At 37.3% G+C, this 20803-nt stretch overlaps 1 protein-coding gene across 5 annotated transcripts in view; it reads right to left on the reverse strand.

Annotated features, from left to right (window-relative positions):
* SLC26A7 (solute carrier family 26 member 7) overlaps positions 1 to 20803 on the reverse strand; it is a 134124-nt gene that overhangs the window by 16313 nt on the left and 97008 nt on the right. For all 5 annotated transcript variants that reach the window (XM_032467735.1, XM_032467734.1, XM_032467737.1 and 2 more), the window contains 4 exons: positions 18583 to 18689; positions 17517 to 17583; positions 14533 to 14670; positions 3059 to 3107 (listed from right to left, as the gene is read on the reverse strand). In XM_032467735.1, coding sequence (XP_032323626.1) covers positions 3059 to 3107; positions 14533 to 14670; positions 17517 to 17583; positions 18583 to 18689 — 361 coding nt within the window. The remainder of the gene's footprint in view (positions 1 to 3058; positions 3108 to 14532; positions 14671 to 17516; positions 17584 to 18582; positions 18690 to 20803) is intronic.

Genomic DNA, 20803 nt, shown 5'->3' on the forward strand with positions numbered 1-20803 from the left:
CTGACTCATCTGACTTGGAGACAGAACTCATGCAATGTGTAGAGAAATCAGTTTGAGAAAATAAGGCAGGGTTTTAGGTGCCACGCTGAGGAGTGGGCACTTGATCCTCCGAAGGGAATCTTTTTAATCTTTTAAGCATAAGAGGGTTTTGTTTTTTCAAAAAGGTGACTTAAGATTAATTTGTCATTTCATCATGGACTAGAATAAAGCTGGATGGCAACTACATCTGATCTTGTGTGTGAACGGCACCCATTTGCTGCAGCCTCCTATGTAGAAGCTTTGCAGGTTCCTTTGGCTCTTAGGAGGAAGTGCCTCGACTGATCAGTCCTGTCTGATCTAAGCACAGGATACGGGGAGTTTTCAATCCTTGGAGTAAGACCAAGAATGTCTCAGACTAGGAAACAAAACAATATGAAAGTCACACTAATTCTCTTTGAATACAGTCAAGGACAGAATCAGAGTCACAGAAGTGAAAATGTAAAGGCAGTGAAGCCAAGAGTTACACGTTTTAGTAATTTCAGAGAGGAAATCAAGAACGTGGGCAGTAACTATAGCCTCAGCACTGCGAGCACACGGAGGTGAGAGCGGGATGGCGATCCTGAACGAGAGGGAAGGATGGGAGAACCCAGGATACTGTGGAGTGTCGGAAGAGGGCAGGGAAGGAGGATGCCAGGAAAACACTGGCCAACCAGTTCTGGCTCCTACAAAAGGGCCACTGGGTGCCAAAGGCTTCACAAGGACACAGCAGAGGGGACCACACCCATCAGCTACTGCTCTGTGCAAAGTGGGCTGAGCTGGTGACGCAGAGGTGAGAACACCCTCTAAAAGTTTCCAGATTAGCAGACGAGTAAGGCCCTCAAGAAACAATCATTAAATAAGCACTACGCCAGTATTATGTAAGCTTTCCTTGCAAGCACAAGGCAGGAGAAAGTAAATTTGCCACAAGAAGCTGGAAAAGACCAAAGAAGCTAACACTGAGCTGCATCCATGTTGATGTGGGTCATGCAATGAATTCATATATTTATATAACATTTATTCTATTCTATTCTAAATATTTGTAATATTTATTTTAGTAACATATTCTACATTCTACATTTATTTAGAATACATTATATAAAGTAATAAAATAGATATACTACATAGTATTTATAATATTTTATTTATTATAATATATATTATATAGTGCTTATTATAATATGTGTGTGTGTATATATATATATATATTCCACATGTTCTTTATTGATTATACTGTTAGTAGATATTTTAGCTGGTTCTGGACTCGGGGGAGTTATAAACAAAGCTACTATGGACAGTCCTGTAAATGTTTTCAGGTATAAATATTAAGAGATTCCTTTTTTTATTGTCTTCAGAAGTACAAAAAGCAATACATCAGCTTTTCCTATTTTTCTAAGGTTACATAATGCAATTTTAATTTTACAGTATGTTTCCCTTTGTCTTTTTATTTTTGCCCAATTATATGTATAAGACTCATCTAGTTTCCATTATTGTGTAAGTAGACCACCTAATAAATATAGCAAATAAAAATTCAGATGCATAAATATACCACAGCTAGATACACCTGCTACTTTTTTTCTTTGAAATATGATCTGTGTCCAGTTGTAATAGTTTACACTTCCACTAGCATTGTACCAGGTTTCTTACTGCTCCATATCCTCACCAACCCTTGGTACTGTCAGACTTTTAAAATTTTACCAATTATATATATATATAAACACTATACATATATATAAAATATATGTGTAGTGCTATTTATTGTGGAATTAATCTACATTTCCCCAACAATTATCTTGAATAACCATAGTGAATTCAAACATATTCTCATATGTTTATTGGTAAATATGAAAATGTCTCTTTTTGTGAAATGCCTGTTCATGACCTTTGCCCATTTTCCTAACAGGTCATCTGCCTTTTTGATTCCTTGATATGCTGCAGAGTGTAATTCTTTGCCCATTTATATGTCATATCTATCTTCTTTTACTCTGGCTTATTTTTTCATGCTTTATAAGTGCCTTTTGGTAAATCATCATCATCATCTAGTGAAGTTGAATAATGTGTCTTTATTCTTAATGTTTTACATTTCTTGTATAAATTCTCCTGTCTTCTCTTCTAAATTTATATTTTGTCTACCACTCCTAGGACGTCGATCCACCTGGTATTGATTTGGGATATGGTATGGGATCGAGGTCTAAATTCATTCATTAGCAATGCATGATTGTCCCATCATTGACAATCATTGATTGTCCCATTGTCTTTTGCTCACTGCTCTGAAGCGTCACTTTAGTCACAAATCAAACACCAATATATGTAAGCATTGTCCTTACTTCTGTATTCTCTACTCTGTCCTATTGATCTATTCATTTATCTCTGAATTGGTACCATGCTGCTCTGAGTATTAGGGCTTCGTAACACAGCTATACACACAATACATAGTAAGAACACATGCTCTCCTTCTTGTTCACATATTTCAACAGTCTTGCTATTCTTGGCCACTTGAGTTTCAGTACAAAATTTAGAATGAGCTTGTCAATTGCCATTAAAATGTCCTATTGAAATTTTAATTGTGATTAAATTTATATCTATAGATAAATTCAAGACCTGACATCTTTTCAATATTGTGCATTCTAATCAGTGGATATTTCATTTATTTTCATTTTAACATAAATACCATTAATTTAAGTGTTTCAGGTATTTTTAACGCCTCACAATAAAGGTTTATACCTTTGCAAGTTTATACATCTTAAATTCACTCTTAAAAGAGAGTTGGAGGATGAGGAGGAAGAAGAAGAAGAGAAGAAGGAGGAAGGGGAGGAGAGATAAGGGAGAAGGAAGAAGGAAGAGAGAAAAAAAAGAGAAGAGGAGGACAGAGCAGGGGAGGGAGAGAGAGCAGGAGGAGGCGGAGGATAGAAGGAGGAGGTAGCGGAGGAGGAGAGAGGAGGGACAGAGGTAGGAGGCAGAGAGGGAGGAGGAGAAGAAGATTGCATTCTCTGATCTACATTCAAGTCAGAACACTTAGATTATTTTTTTAAAACTAACTCACCATTACAATTGCCATTGGATAGAGAATTGAGCAATGTGTTTTGTTCACACTGAAATGAAAACAAATATAAAGGAGAATAACATTATAAAAATTCATTTATGTTCCCAAAAAGCACATCATTCCCTTCTCCATAAATAACAACAACAAAAAAGTCTCCAATATTTATTTTTCCTTAGCCTTTTCTCAGAATGATAAATATAAAAACTGAAATAATAAAATGGTACTTATTTCTAAGTATATGTTAGCTCAGTGGGTAATTTATCAAGTCAGGCTATCTTCTTTAGAACATTTTCTGCAAGACTGAGTTTGTTTTCATTTTTGATGAGGAATTAAACATTTGCATGTGCTTTTTATGTAGTGTATCCAATCAGAAATTAACCTCATTAACACAGCACGCTCAAAGAGAGAGCCCGCAACCACACATTTCATATCACACACATTAATCTGAAGAACCATGAAAATGCCCGAGAAAGACTCCTGATTTATGGAAATACTGAAGAATGAAAATGACTCTATATCCTTCAATTAAACTTTTTTGAAATTAAAAATAATTGATGTCTCTAAAATTATAACATGCAATGTACTTTTAAAAGTGAGGTATTGTTATTATTGTTAATGATGGCAGCAGTTGTTATTCCTTGAGTACTTACTGTATGCCAAGGACTTTACATTAATCATTTAATCCTCAAAATAATCCTATGAAGTTACTGATCTCATTGTCCATATGAAAATTGGAAAAATTCCAAATTTTGGAAGACTTCTAAAGATTGGAGTGGTTAAATAATTTGTCCAAAGTCACAAAGCTAGTAAGAACCTGAGTTAAAGCCTGAGGCCATGCCTTTCCACTCGGAACCTCAGGCTCTAAACTGCTACATTACACTGCTTCTCACAGGAAGTCGGTCTTCATCTTAGAGGGTGACTACAGAATATCTACTTTCCCTTCTTAACACTCAGTGATGCAGTATATATGTGTAATCTGATTCAGACAGCTACCAACAATTTCCACCAGGTTATTTTTTCATTTCTGAGTCTCAATCTTCCTTTTTTGTAACATTCAGATAATTCCACTTACACCATGGGGCTGATGACAATTAAGTTAGATAGCCCACTTAAAGGGAGCAGCCCCGAAGACACATTCAGTTAATGCGAATCTCCTTTCCCTCCTCTTAAAAATACCTTGTCTGAAATCTCCCATGAAGAAGAATTTCAGATCATTTATGAAGATCGTCTACCCTGGAGGAGGTGGAGCATGACCTCACACTCCCTAAGTCTGGGCTGCACACAGTGACTTGCTTCCAAAGAGTCCAGCATGAAAAGGGGGCAAACAGAGTAACTATACAGTGAAGAAACCTGAAAACACTGCCTCCTCCAGGCAGCCAAGGTCAACATCAGCAGTGATAAATCCTGATGATACTATGTACCCTTGATATGATGTGATAACAATCACATTTCATCTCTATAGTTTTTCTCCTGTAAACCCGTATCCCCAGTCCTACCATGAGAAAAAGAACACTAAATTCCAACAGAGAGCCATTCTACAAAATATCTGACCAGCACTACTCAAAACTCTCAAGGTCATCAAAAAAGGAAAGTCTGAGAAACTGTCACGGCCAAGAGGACACTAAGGAGACAGGACAACTAAATGTAATGCGACATCCTGGATGGAATTCTGGAGCAGAAAAAGGACATTAGGGATTAGGGCCAGGATGTTGGAATAGAGGGGCCTTGAGCTCACCTCCTCTCATAAACACTAAAATCACAACGAACTGCTGAACAGCCAATTATTAAAAAGACTAACACCTAACAAGGAAGATCTTCTGCGTCTAAAGACATAAAGAAGCAGCCACAATGAGACAGAATGAGGGGCACACTCGTGAGACAATCAAATCCCACGCCCCGCTGGTGGGCAACCCACAAGCTGGAGGATAATTACACTGCAGACATTCTCCCCTGAAAGACAGAACTCTGAGCCCCACCTCGGGGGCCCAGCCTGGTGGGAGCAGGGATCCGTCATCAGGAACAGGTGCCCCCAGGGCATTTGGCTTTGATGGCCAGTGGTGCTTAATTGCAGGAACTCTACAGCACTGGGGGAAACAGAGACTTCACTCTTAAAGGATGCACACACAATCCCACTGGGACCAAGGGAAAAACAGTAACTTCATAAGACCCTGAGCCAGACCTACCTGCTGATCTTGGAGGGCGTCCTGGGGAGGTGGGGGGCGGGTATGGCTCACCCTGGGTACATGAAAACTGGTAGTAGACATATCAGGGAGTATTCATCTGACTGAACCCTCCTCAAGGCTGACCTCTTGCTTGGGTCATTAGCACCAAGACCTGGCCCCACTCATCAGCCTGTAGGCACCACTGCTAGGACAACTCAGGCCAAACAACTAACTGGGTGGGAACACAGCCCACCCATCAGCAGACTGGATGCCTGAAGACTTTCTGAGCCCACAGCTGCCTCTAGACATACTCACAGAAATGGCCCTACCCACCAGAGAGGCAGGACCCACCTCCCCCCACCAGTGGGCAAACACCAGCACCTCCCACCAGGAAGCCAGCAGAGGTCTCCAGACCAGCCTCACCCACCAGGGAGCAGACATCAGAAGCAAGAAAACTTTGATCCCACAGTCTGTGGAAAACAGTCTACAAATGCAGGTCAGACCCTCCCCTGGGACCAGCTGGCCTCTGGTGATGAGAAGGGAGTGTACTGCTGGGACACAGGACATATCCTTGACAGAGGACCACTTCTTCAAAAGTTGAGAAACATAACTAACCCCTCACATATGTAAAAACACAAATAAAAAATTAGACAAAATGAGGCAGCAGAGGAATATGTTCCAGACAAAGGAACAAGATACAACCCCAGAAGAATTAAGTGATGTGGAGATAGGTAATTCTACTTGAGGAAGAGTTCAGGGTAATGATCGTAAAGGTGATCCAAGAACTCAGGAGAAGAATGAATGCACAAAGCGAGAAGTTACAAGTTTTTAACAGAGAGTTAGAAAATATAAAGAACAACCAGAGTTGAAGATTACAATAACTGAAATAAAAAATATAGTAGAAGGAATCAATGGTAGAATAAATGAGGCAGAATGGATCAGTGAGCTATAAGACAGAGTAGTAGAAACTACTGTCACTAAACAGAGAAAAAAAAAAGAATGAAAAGAAATGAGAACAGTTTGAGAACTCTGGGACAACATCAAGCACATTGACATTCATATTATAGGGGTCCCAAAAGGAGAAGAGAGAAATGGCCTGAGAAAACATCTGAAGAGATAATAGCTGGGAAAGGAAATAGTCACTCAAGTCCAGGAAGCACAGAGACTCCCATACAGGATTAACCCAAAGGCACATAGTCATCAAACTGACAAGAGTTAAAGATAAGGAGAAAATATTAAAAGCAACAAGGGAAAAGCAACAAATAAACACAAGGGAACTCCCATATGGTTATCGGCTGATTTTTCAACAGAAACTCTGCAGGCCAGAAGGGAGTGGCACAGCATATTTAAAGTGATGAAAGGGAAAAACCTACATCCAAGAATACGGTACCCAACAATGAATCATCCATATTCAATAGAAAAACCAAAAGCTTTACAGAAAAGCAAAACCTAAAAGAATTCAGCACCACCAAACCAGCTTTACAACAAATGCTAAAAGAACTTCTGTAGGTGGAAAAGAAAAAGGCCACAACTAGAAAGAATAAAATTATGAAATGGAAAAGCTCACTGTTAAAAGCAAATATACAGTAAAGGTGGGAGATCACCCACACACAAACCAGTAGGGAAGTCAAAAGACAAAAGTTGTAAAATTATCTGTATCCACAATAAGCAGTTAAGGCATACACAAAATAATCAGATGTAAAATTTGATACCAAAACCAGTCATTGTGAGGTGAGTACAAATTCAGGGTATTTAAAATGCATTTGAAATTAGGAGATCAGCAACTTAAAACTATTATGCAGATACATAAACTAAACCAAAACCTCACTGTAACTGCAAAACAAAAATCTAAAATAGATATACATACAAAAAAAAAAAAAAAAAGGGATCCAAACATAACAGTAAAGATAGCCATCAAATCAACAAGAGAGGGGAACAGAAGAAGAAATGAAGCCGAAAACCTACAAAAACAAATCCAAAACAAAATAACAAAATGGCATTAAGAACATATATATCAATAATTACCTTAAATATAAATGAATTAACTGCTCCAACCAAAAGACACAGACTGGCTGAATGGATATTCACAACAAGACCCATATATATGCTGCTTACAAGAGACTCACTTCAGAACCAGAGACACAGACTGAAAGTGAGGGGATAGAAAAAAGTGTTCCACATGAATGGAAATCAAAAGAAAACCCAGAGTATATCAGACAAAATAGAATTTAAGATAAAGACTATTACAAGAGACAAAGAATGCCACTACATAAAGATCAAGGGACTAGCCAAGAAGAAGATATAGCAATTGTAAATATATATGCATCCAACATAGGAGCAACTCAATATGTCAGGCAACTGTTAATAGACATAAAAGGGGAAATTGACAGCAAAACAATAATAGCAGGGGGCCTTACCAGTTACATCAATGGACAGACCATCCACACAGAAAATCAATAAGGAAACATGGGTCTTAAGTGACACATTAGACCAGATGAACTTGATTGATACTTATAGAGCATTCCATTTCAAAGCAGCAGAATACATATTCTTGTTAAGTGTGCATGGAACGTTCTCCAAGATAGATCACATACTGGGCCACAAAGCAAGCCTTGGTAAATTTAGAAAACTGAAAGTATATCAAGCATCTTTCCCAACCACAGTGCTATGAGATTAGAAATCAACTACAAGAAAAAAACTGCAAAAAACACAAACATGTGGAGGCTAAACAATATGCTACTAAATAACCAATGGATCATTGAAGAAATCAAAGAAGAAACCAAAAAAATAGCTAGAAACAAAGGAAAATGAAAACATGATGATCTAAAACCTATGGAATTCAGTAAAAGCAGTTCTAAGAGGGAAGATTATGGAGATAGAAGCTTACCTCATAAGACAAGAAAATCTCAAATAACAACCTAACTTTACACCTAAAGCAAATAGAGGAAGAAGAACAAACAAAACCCAAAGTTAGTATAGTGGAAGAAAAAAAATCATAAAGATCAGAACAGAAATAAATGAAATAGACACTAAAAAAATAGAAAAGATCAATGAAATGAAAAGCTTGTTCTTTAAAAAGATAAACAAAATTGATAAACCTTTAGTCAGACTCATCAAGAAAAAAACGGAGAGGTCTCAAATCAATAAAATCAGAAATGAAAAAGAAGTTATAAATGAAATTACAAAAATGCAAAGGACCATAAGAGACTATTTCAAGCACCTATATGCCAATAAAATGGACAACCTAGAAGAAATGTAAAATTCTTAGAAAGATATAATCTCTCGAGACTGAACCAGGAAGAAATACAAAATAAGAACATACCAATTACCAGTACAGAAACTGATTCAGTAATTTTAAAGCTCCCAATGAATGAAAGTCCAGGATCAGATGGTTTCACAGGTGAATTCTACTAAACATTTAGAGAAGTGTTAACACCTATACTTCTGAAACTATTCTAAAAAACTGCAGAGGAAGAAACACTCCTAAACTCATTCTAGAGGACACCATCACCCTGATACCCAAATCAAACAAAGATATCGCAAAAAAAACAAAAAAGAAAAGAAAACTACAGGCCAATGTCAATGATGAACATAGATGCAAAAATCCTCAACAAAATAATAGTAAACTGACCCCAACAATACATTAAAAAGATCATACACCATGGTCAGTGGGATTTATCCCAGGTATGCAAGGATTTTTCAGTATCTGCAAATCAACCAATGCAATACACTACGTTAACAAATTGAAAAATAACAACCATATAATCATCTCAATAGACACAGAAAAAGTTTTTCATAAATTCAACATCCATTTATGATAAAAACTCTCCAGAAAGTGGCATAGAGGGAACATACCTCAACATAATAAAGTCCATATATGATAAACCCATAGCTAACATCATACTCATTGGTGAAAATCTGAAAGCAGTTCCTCTAAGATCAGGAGCAAGACAAGGATGTCCACTCTCACCACTTTTATTCAATATAGTTTTAGAAGTACTACCCACAGCAATTAGAGAAGAAAAAGTAATTAAAGGAATCCAAATAGGTAAAAGAAGTAAAACTGTCACTGTTTGCAGATGAAATGCTACTATACACAGAAAATCCTAGAAACTACTAGAAAAATATTAGAGCTCATCAATGAATTTAGTAAAGTTGCAGGATACAAAATTAATACACAGAAATCAGTTGCATTTCTATATATTAACAATGAAATATCAGAAAAATAAATTAAGAAAACAATCCCATTTACCATCACATCAAAAAGAAAAAAATACCTAGAAATAAAATACCTAAGGAGGCAAAAGACTTGTACTCTGAAAACTGTTAGATGCTGATGAAAGAAACTGAAGATGACACAATCAGATGGAAAGATATACCATGTTCTTGGATTGGAAGAATCAATATTGTTAAAATGACCATATTACCCAAGGAAATCTACAGATTCAATGCAGTCCTTATGAAATTACCAATTGCATTTTCCACAGAACTGGAACAAAAAAAAATTGTTAAATTGTATGGATACACAAAAGACCCTGAATAGCTGAAAGAAACTTTAGGAAGAATGGAGCTGGAGGAATCAGGCCCCCTGACATCATACTATACTACAAAACTACAGTAATCAAAAAAGTATGGTACTGGAACAAAAATAGACACATAGATCAATGGAACAGGATAGAAAGCCCAGAAATAAATCCATGCATTTATGGTCAATTAAACAAAGGAGTAAAAGTAAAATAAAAGTAAAAGCAAAAATAAACAAATGGGACCTAATTAAACTTAAAAGCTTTTGCACAACAAAGGAAACCATAAACAAAAATCACCTATGAATGGGAGAAAATATTTGCAAACAATGCGGCCAACAAGGGATTAATTTCCAAAATATCAAAAAATAAACAACCCAATCAAAAAATGGGCAGAAATGAATGGCCTATGCTGGAGGGTGTGCAGAAAAGGGAACCATCCTACTCTACTGGTGGGAATGTAGTTTGGTGCAGCCATTATGGAAAACAGTATGGAGATTTCTCAAAAAAATTAAAATGGACCTACCATATGATCCAGCAATCCCACTTCTGAGTATATATCCAGAGGGAACTCTAATTCAAAAAGATACATGCACCTCAATGTTCACAGCAGCACTATTTACAATAGCCAAGACATGGAAGCAACCTAAATGTCCATTGACAGATGACTGGATAAAGAAGTTGTGGTATATTTATACAATGGAATACTACTCAGCCATAAAAAGTAATAAAATAATGCCATTTGCAGCAACATGGATTAACCTAGAGATCATCATTCTAAGTGAAGTAAGCCAGAAAGAGAAAGAAAAATACCATATGATGTCAGTCATATGTGGAATCTTAAAAACAAAAAAAAGAACACTATGAACTCATCTACAAAACAGAAACACAATCACAGACAGTAAACAATCTTATGGTTACTGGGGAAAAGTAGTGGGAAGGGCTAAATTTGGGAGTTTGTGATTTACACATATTAGCCACTATATAAAAAATAGATTTAAAAAAAGTTTATTCTGTATAGCACAGGGAACTATGTTCAATATCTTGTAATAACTTTTAATGAAAAAGAATATGAAAATGAATATATGCATGTATATGCATGACTGGGACACTGTGCTGTACACCAGAAACTGACACATTGTAATTGACGTACTTCAATAAAAAAAAAATGGGCAGAAGATCTAATTAGACACTTCTCCAAAGAAGACATACAGATGACAAACAGGCACATGATAGATGTTCAATATCACTAATTATTAGAGAAATGCAAATCAAAACTACAATGAGTTATCACCTCATACTCATCAGAATGGCCATCATAAAAATTCTATAAATAATAAATCCTGTAGAGGGTATGGAGAAAAAGGAACCCTCCTATACTGTTGGTGGGAATGTAATTTGGTACAGCCCCCTATGGAGGACAGTATGGAGATTCCTTTAAAAAACTAAAAATAGAATTACCACATAATACAGCAATCCTACTCATAGGTGTATATTCAGAAAAGATGAAAATTCGAGTTTGAAAAAATACATGCACCCAATGTTCATAGCAGCACTATTTATAATAGTGAAACCATGGAAGCAGCCTAAATGTCCATCAACAGATGACTGGATAAAAAAGATACAGTATATATATATATATATATATATATATATATAAATAATAGAGTATTACTCAGCCATAAAACGGAATGAAATAATGCCATTTGCAGCAATATGAATGGACCATATCATATTATTACATTAAATGAAGTAAGCCAGACAAAGACAAATATCATATGATATGACTTATATGTGGAATCTTAAAAAATGATACAAGTGAACTTATTTACAAAACAGAAATAGACTCAGACATAGAAAACAATCTTATGGTTACCAAAGGGGAAAGCGGGGGAGGGATAAATTAGGAATTTGGGATTAACATATACAAAATAGATAACCAACAAAGGTATAGCAGAGGGAACCATATTCAATATGTTGTAATAACCTACAATGGAAAAGAACCTGAAAAAGAATAGACTTATGTATGTATATGTATAATTGAATCACTGTGCTGTACAGCTGAAACTAACACAACATTGTGAATCAACTATACGTCAATAAAAATAAGCACATTAGGTAAAACTGAGTAAATCTGAAGGAAGCATGGACTTTAGTTAATGATAATGCACCCATAATTGGTTGATTAATTGTAATAAATATGTCACACTAATCCAAGATGTTAGTAAGACAGGAAACTGTGTGGTGTGGGGTATATTTGAACTCTCTGTGGTACCTTCTCGATTTTTCTGTAAATCTTAAACCGTTACAAAAATAAATCGAGTTTTTAAAAAAGTTACCTTGTCTGAGCAAAAGAAAATTTTAGATAAATAGCAGATTGAAACTCCTCCTGCAAGTGAGACCACAAAATGCTGATTAACATTATTAGAGAATGCCTGTAGCCTGCACAGTGATGAGCGCGAACCCTTCACACGCGAGCAGCCTGAGGCCCTTCTAAGCGTCTGCGTCCGGGGAGGCATTTCACGGGGGTATGTAGGAAGAACGTCACCACAGACATAACGACCGCATAGCGAAACAGGGGATCATTTTTCAGTCTATGTGTTGAATAGGAACTGAATCTCACTGTTCTGGAGTGTTTTAGCTGCCCTTCCGTCACCACCACCTGGCAGAAAACCAAGGCCCTGGCAGAGAACTTCAGTTCACGGCACAGCTGAAGGCTGCTACGCGCAGCCCGATGATGGGAAGCCAGGCTGCAGGAGAGATAAGCTGACGCAGACTCGTCACTCTTAAAACTGAACTCATAAGTGCAAAGTCCTTAAAACAAGAAGTAGGTATCCTAGACAGGCAGTGTGTGTCAAGGATAACATAAGATGCCTAAAAGAGAATCCACGGTACTCAACACAACACTTTTAACTCTTCTGAGTAAAGGTTTATCCCAGGTTCTTCTGAGAGCAGGGCTTCCAGATTATCATCTGAATTCCTGGTGTGTCCTTGAAAATACACAGCATACAAACACACATACAATATTTGCATTATTATCATTATAGTGGAACTCAGTTTCAACAAATTCTTTCCCACTATCATGAAGTTCTGAGCTAAAGAATCCTTTTAGGTGTCATTACTACCAATAACCTAGATTCAATGAACTCTATTTGGTTTTTAGACTCAAATTTCTGATGTCCCAAGTAGGTAAAAATCATATACGTGGAACCTCCTCACAGAAGGCTGTGTTAACGAGATCTGTTTTTAAGGTGCACAAGATAAACACGTGCCAGTTTTCAGTTTCTGAAACAAGTTGGTGTGGCCTTAGTCTTGCAGGAAAATATTCTAAGGAAGACACTATTAACTCGATAAATAATTAGTTATAAGAATGTACTTATCAGGCACTCTGCCAGATGTGATAAAGCCCACAAAGCAGTATATTATTTCAAGAAATAAATTTATATTTTTGGCAAAATAAGACCACAAATTTCTTCTGGGTTAATTAGGTTGTTTGAAACTCTAAACAGATTTTCCCACAATACTGCTATTCATGGTGGTTGTGAGCTTCACTCTCTCATGAGAGAATTTAACACCGCTACCAGGTATAGAGCACTTCATGGTTAAAAATAGGTGTAATATACAGCTTGAACAACTAGGAATATAACTCCCCCTTTGGTATAAGAACAAGTTCTTCTCAACCCAAAATCACAGGTGGCGGTTCCTAATATTCTGATGAAAATGACCTTCTAACGTGCACAGTGAGGGTAAAGGAGGTCTGGAAATACACAGGCAGGGCCAGCTTTACGGGCGTGAGCCCTGTGCAGTCACACAGGACCCCTCGCTGAGAAGGGTCCCCCATTTGGTTTAAGGCTCTGTTGTCACCATCTTGGAATTCTTAACAGTTGTTGAACAAGGAACCTCACTTTCTTTTTTCATTTTGAATTATGTCCGGCAAATTTCACATATAATCTTGCATCGAGGGCCTCTGTGGTATGGATCCGCATGAGGCCGAGAGGCAGAAGCATGAAGCTGCCAGGCCAGGAATGTGGAACTGAACAGCTCTCGAGACACCGGAAATGGGAGGGCCAAGGTCTCCTATGCACCTGACTGACAGGGAGATGGTACACACTCAAGGATACAAGAGAAAGAAGATACCTTTGTGATCTAAAATAGTCACAAAAAGCTTCATAGAGAGAGGGTGCTATTTGCACTCAAACTAATACACTAGTTAAGATTTTATAATATTGAGTCAGTCAGGCACCATTCTAATTTCTTTGCATATATTGACTCATTTAGGAAACGAGCACAAATGATTAAATAACTCTGTTTAGGCCCCACAGCTCCTAAGTGGCAAACCCAGGCAGTTTAGCTCCAAAGTCCACGCTCTGAACATTGCAGAGGGCTTACGGATTCAAGTGATTGCAGAGTTCATTTCCGTGAAGTCATCCTGATGCACATTTGATTTGCTGTCTCCGTTAAGTGAGATAATTTATGGAGATAAAGAGCGGTGGCATTTTATAACAATGTTACCGCAGTGATGGCAACTGTTTATGATTCTCTGGGTCATTTATTACATTCTCTTTTAGAAATAGATCTAAGTCTTTTTTTTCTTGGTAACAAGATCCTCTAAGTGACTTTTCTCATTTATTCTTCTCAGGGTTACAGCACCTAGCACACATGTCCATCAGCTATGGGCTGAATGAATAAATGAATGAATGAACAGACACTATGTATATATATATATATATATATATGTATCATGACTACCTGTTGCAAACCACTGTAATCGTGAAAGAGCTGGTCCTACCTTGCTGATCTCATCATGTGGCTGGCTGCTGGTGTTTTCTCTCTGGATTATGTTCATCAGGTCAGCACGGAACTTCTTTGCATTCAGGAAAACAAGTGGGTTGTTTATTAAGACAATTTTCACCTGATGCACGGTTTCCTTTTGGAGGAAAAAGGAAATAGATTCAGAGTTCTGAATGAAATAAAAGAGGATCACTGTCTCCAAGGAATATAGATCTGATAAGTCCAAATGCCACTCAATCTCGGAAGCAACCGCTTAGCTGATGTCTTCATTACTAAAATTTATTTGGATACCTTAATACACTGTCACACTTCTCAGAGAACATACGTACTTCCTCTTTATTAAGAACTGTTGGGCGGCAGGTATAGCTCAGTGGCAGAGTGCTTACTTAGCATGTATGAGGTGCTGGGCTTCAGGAAAAAAGTTAGTATCCATGAGATAAGTCTGCAGCTTTTCAGAACATGGCCCTTATTCCTATTAATTAGGTTTGGGGTGGTGACAACCTAAAATATCCAAACAGTACCAGGAAGACTTATCCTCCTAAAAATACCCCTTCCATTTAATCTAGAAATTTAAGCTCCTTTACCTGCCCATTGGGATTTTTAACAATGAGAATACGTCCAAAAGGGTCAACTGTCGGTCACTTACCTCATAATGACATAGCCCTCCCTAGGCCGGAACAGCACCTTACAAGTGACCGACAGCTCTAACGGGGGGAAAGAAACCAAGAGTGGTACCAGGGATGGGATTTCGCTGTGGGCAGCCCTAGATTACACTGGATTTCTAGGATGCGGGCAAGACTTAATGAAATGGAGAAGGAAACATTTCAATATAAAAGGTGTCTGCTTTGGCCATTTGCCTAGGTCTTCCTGGCAACACCGCCTTCTCCACAACCTTAGTGGCAGGGGTCTGACTTAGAGAATGAGAAGATGGTAAATTCTATAAATTTGTTTAACTCCTTACCAACTAAACAAAGTAATACTCCTTCAGACTTCAGTACAGAAGTGCTGAGGAGGAGATGCATACAGGCAAGAGATAGAAAGATAAAAGAAAATATTAGGTATGTGAATTTGGACAATTCATTTAAGCTCTCTTTGCTTCCTCATTTTCTAAAGTAGGTAAATTTTTAAACTAGATAATTTCAAGAAGTTTCTATAGGTACACAACTGTTTGTACTCTAGAAAGTGAGGACATTTGCTGTAAATAAACAATTCGAGAAAACAAAAACCCTTATGTTACTAAATTAACTTTTAATCAAGAGGAAGTCTCTTACAAAGAAAAATTAAAATAATTATTTGGCTTGGAGCTCTGCATCTTAGATTGGCTTACTAATCACACCATGCGACTGTGCCAGCATATTTTAAGTTAATATACTTCTTAGAGATAGGCATTTATTAAGGAAGAGAGACTCAAATTAGGCCAGAAAAGAAATTCTCAGTTACAGCTGAATTCACTGAAAGGGAGGAGACCTTCCAAACTGAGAATGCTGAAGGGCGGGGTGGGGGGAGGGAATGAGTGGAGAGGGGTGACTGATCCCCACCGTACTTCACGTTAGCTAAAAATTCCACCCAGTAGTTCATATTCAAATCTTTCTCTTAGATTTTCCCCCTTATTTTTGACACAAAACATTAAATAATAAGTGGGGCATGACAGTCTGATAAACTTCAGATTTTCATGTGACACAGTTATTATTCGGGTAGGTGATCAGACTGGAACCAAGTGTCATAGACGTGGAGAAATTTCAGCATCTTCCTCCTTCTAAAAATCCCACAGTTCACTTCCTCACATATTCAGCCTGAGAATAAGGTGTGCATTCAGTAGAATTTATTAACCAGTGATCTCTAAACTGAGAAGTAGTCAAACTAGAATTCTGTTTCGGAGCTAAGAATGTCAGGTACGTGGCTGTGACGTATGGGGTGGGTACACACAGGACTTTAAAGGTCTGAGAGTCAGTCTGGGACTGCACTGGCACTAAATTCCTATGGAAAATTTGAAGGGAGAAAAGAAAGAGGTAAGAAAGAAAAGAAAGGCAGCATTGGCAGAAACCTTGAGCCTGGGACACCTTCAAAGTCTTTGAACTCAAATAGCTTTCTATGAGGCAAGTCTCTCAACTCTTATTCAAAATGCAAGCCCTTTCCCTGGGTGTCACGGAAGGACCCCGGCTGCTGCTTCCTACTTCCAGTCTACTCAGAAACACCCTGACACTACTCCTTCTGGTGGGAGGCCAGTTCTCTCTGATCTGAGCGCAATCATGACATACTAAAACAAGTGAATATAAAAACAAAGGGAAAAAGATGAGCCAAACATTACAAAGCAGGTTCAAAGTGAGGCCAACTTTTTTAATTGGCAACAATTCAAGTCAACATTTTTTCCTTCTCTTTCAACTTGTTTTTTTGGTTATCCTCCAGAACAAGAAGCTAGAACTCAAATATAACTAAACACAGATTGGACAAGGCAATTTATGTAAGCTGTTTCCTTAAAAAAGTGCCCACTGTGCAAAGAAACCAATCTTATTGGCATTAATTACCGTCTGCTAATAATACAGAGTCATTATTTGTGTTAAAAAAAAAAAAAACATGATCCCACTTTGCTTAATTTCTTTCCCTATTCCTTATTTTCCTCCATCATTTAATTGGGAATAGAATATTAGTTTAGTCTGGCTAGTTTATGACAACATAGTAATGGAGAAGAGGTTCCAAATTGCCTGAACTAATCTGGACCATGAGTCTACTGTGAACTGTGCTTCTGTGAACTGTGCCATCCTCTTATCTGAATGCTGACACAGGAATTCTCTTGTTTCCACTGATTTGTTACATGTTGATTCCCACATACATAGGGGTCACATATGCCACTGAAAGTTCACACTAATCAAAAACAGAATTATCATTTTTAAGTTAGTAATTTATAGCTGCTTCTCATGGTATCTAAAAACTACCTGACCCACAAAAATTGTCAACTACACAAGAAAAGGAAACTAAACTTACGTCATCCACTTCTCTCTTCAATTTAAATTCCATTTCTTTCATATTTTTTATACTCAGAGTTTTTGCTCTAGAATGAAGCCAGATAGAAAATAAAATGTTATTTCATCACTACTACACTAACCATGAAGAAGTTAAAAGGGCAAGTCATTTGACTGTAACAGTTAGACCGTCTCTAAAATGGTTCGGCTGCTGTGTCCAGTTTGTTGATAAAACAATGTATACATCTCTGGGATCACCAGATGCAGAATAACAAAAGAGACAGCTAAATAGAGATTTTAAAACGTAATTTATCTCATCTGGGCTTCTAGCATATCTTCACGCTACAAGAGGTGGATTGATAAGAGCAATAAAGGAGACGGCTAGAGAATACATGGTCTTTGAGAATATCATGTTTTAGGGGAAAGGAATTAAAGAGGAAATCAGTGGTAAGATAGGACCAGATTACGATGAATCTACACATATAGACTCCGTAAAGATAGAATTTACAGAGGCTAAAATTAGTATTTTTAAAAATATATTATTTCACAAAGAATTTTAAGGGAAGGATGAGAAATGAGTAGAAGCGTTGTCAGATGACGAACACTAGGGAAACAGAAAAAGAATTGGTCAAAATAGGGGAATGGTTTACAGCTGCTCAGTTAAAAAAACGAAGAGAATGTGTTCTTTAACAAATTACCTTTAAAAAGTAGCTAGATTAATACAGCTTCTGAAAAACTAGATTTCAAACAATTACATTCTTATATGGTTTGTGTCTCATTGGATACTATATCCTTTCATGTAATTTAAAAAAAAAGAGCTCTGTGATGTACTGTATGGCGATGGGGTTAATTTCTTGACTTTAATGGATTTTATATGTTCTATTTTGTAGTTCTGACAAAATATTTCCCATCATTAAGACCAACATTGTTATATATCACAAGTAAATAAAAACTTCTCTTTTTCTCTCTAATTCTAAATAAAACATGAGATTGTAGTACTTCCTGTTCCACAGAAATAAAAGTAACTGGCGACACCATATACTTCGCTGCTGTGTCAGAATAAACAGAGCATTTAAACAAGATCTTACCTCGGGAAGCGACCAATCACAATAGCTACGGTACAGACAACACCAAACAGCAGCCCCACATTGGCAGCAAAACATATTGAAAATATATATGTACTGACCCAGATGCCCTGAAAGAGAAGCAGGAAACAGAAGATGTGGGTCCTTTGGTATTCGCGTCTTTCTCATGATTGCTCAATTCCTCACCATCTTTTTCTAGAACATTCCTGTGACAAAAATCTCTCAGCAAGAAAATATGATTTAAGAAGCAATAAACAGAAGCCCAGGAACACAGAAACAAATCCAGGCCCCACCAGACTTCCAGTGGCCGAGGGAAAGGGAAAGGCAGAAGGGAAAGGTGCGTTGTTTTGTACACAGATGCTGCCAAACCCAAAGTTCAATCCCCAACAAACGCTATTTAAGACCTGTGAATAGTTGGTTGATGTGTTTGGTTCCAAAGCATGCCACAATTTCCTACTGTTTTCTCATTTAATGCAATATTACCAACAATTGTTTGCAGATTTTTTGTCATTCACAATAATATTCTGTTTTTAGGATTTCTATAAAAAGAACAAAGGTAGCTAATTACTGCAGAAGACTGTCAAAGCCTAATGTTAAAATGACTGACTCCAACGACACAACCAAAGCCACTTTTAGATCAACCACTAAAAAGAGGGTTATAATTTTATTTGCAAGGGTCACTTCTTGTGAAACTGTGAAAGCTAAAAAAATCAAGGCTAACTTAGTTTTGGAAAATATTTCAAAAGATTGCAAGAAAATTCTATTTCTCCTTTAGTTGGGATTCCAACATTATAACAGTTTTGTCTACCACCTGAAATTACAATTTGCAACAAGATACTGTATTATAGTTGGCAATTCTAAGTTTATTGCCAGCAAAAAAAAAAAAAAAAATGATTCGAAAGCAAAATAATTTGTGAAATCTAGAAGGTTATATTTTCTAAATGTAAAATTCTGCATTTACCAAATAGTAGACCAACAAAGTTTCCAAGCTCTCTTTTCCCCCAAATTACCTGCATTACTTTATCTATGCATGACGTTCTAAGGTGACACCTTTCTTTCCCAATAGTGGCATTATCACCTTAAAGCATCTTCAACAACATAATTCAATTCCATACACTAATGAAAAAGTTAAAAACTTCTCTATGATCTGAAAACAGCAGATTCTTGGGGGGGGGGGGGTATAGCTTTTGTCCAGACAAGTTTGAAACAAATGTTTCTAAAGGGTATTTTTAACCTTTGAAATTCCTCCTTGTCTGTATTATTTATCTACACTGAGCTTGAGTGGTTCTTAATGTTCAGCTATTTCCAACAGCTAAGCCCTTGGAAGCAAATGGACAGATTTTTATCTGTAAAATCCATTTTTGATATAGAAGAAACAAACATTCTGGAGTAAGACAGAAAGTATGTTTTGAACGTTCTCATGTTAAGATCTATCACCTTCGAATGTAACGCTAAGTTAGCACTTACTAGCATCATCCTCAGCCTGCCATCTAACAGCTTAGACACTAAGATGTTCTTCCTCTATCCCGGTGAATGGACAGCCATTTGAATCTTCTGTCTGTGCACAGTGTGTTTTTTCCTTCCTAATGTGTTACATCAGAATTGATCATGTACAAAATAGGGCTTCAAGTTTTAATCATTACTTCAACTTGCCATGATTGCTCTCTTTCTCTCTCATCCCCTAATGCTGACTGCACCTGCCTGAGTGTGGCAGAATAAGACCTCACCGAAAGCTTTATAAGTCCTATGCCTCCTGGTCAACCTCATGATTCAGTGTGGCATAGAGAACTGAGGACCCTGGTCCCTGCCATTTAAAAAGCCACAGAGCCTGGAGGCCATGATTCGTCAGAGCAGCCAGAAATGTTGGTACCATCTGGTTCTACTTTTAAAGTGTATTTACTCTCCCACAACATCCTCTATTGTAAGCTGGGCTTACAATGCTTAGTTATTTCCTGGGGCTACATTTATAATTTTGAAAAAAAAAAGTTCAACTGGAAATTAGCAACACAGACAAGTGAACAGTTCCATTGGTTAGAATCAGTCCCAACACTATTCTGTAATGATTCCTACCAAAAATCCAAATGCTGGGTGTCACAGCTATAAGGAATTGGGTTCCTAAGCCCCCTTTTTTCTGTTAAGTGTTCTTACTTGGTCCCTTCCCTATTTGGCACTCACAGCCCCTAAATACAAGATAACCCCAGAGTTGACCTCAAGTAGGGAACAC

Source organism: Camelus ferus, chromosome 25, assembly GCF_009834535.1.
Source record: "Camelus ferus isolate YT-003-E chromosome 25, BCGSAC_Cfer_1.0, whole genome shotgun sequence".
In the NCBI taxonomy this organism is placed as follows: domain Eukaryota; kingdom Metazoa; phylum Chordata; class Mammalia; order Artiodactyla; family Camelidae; genus Camelus; species Camelus ferus.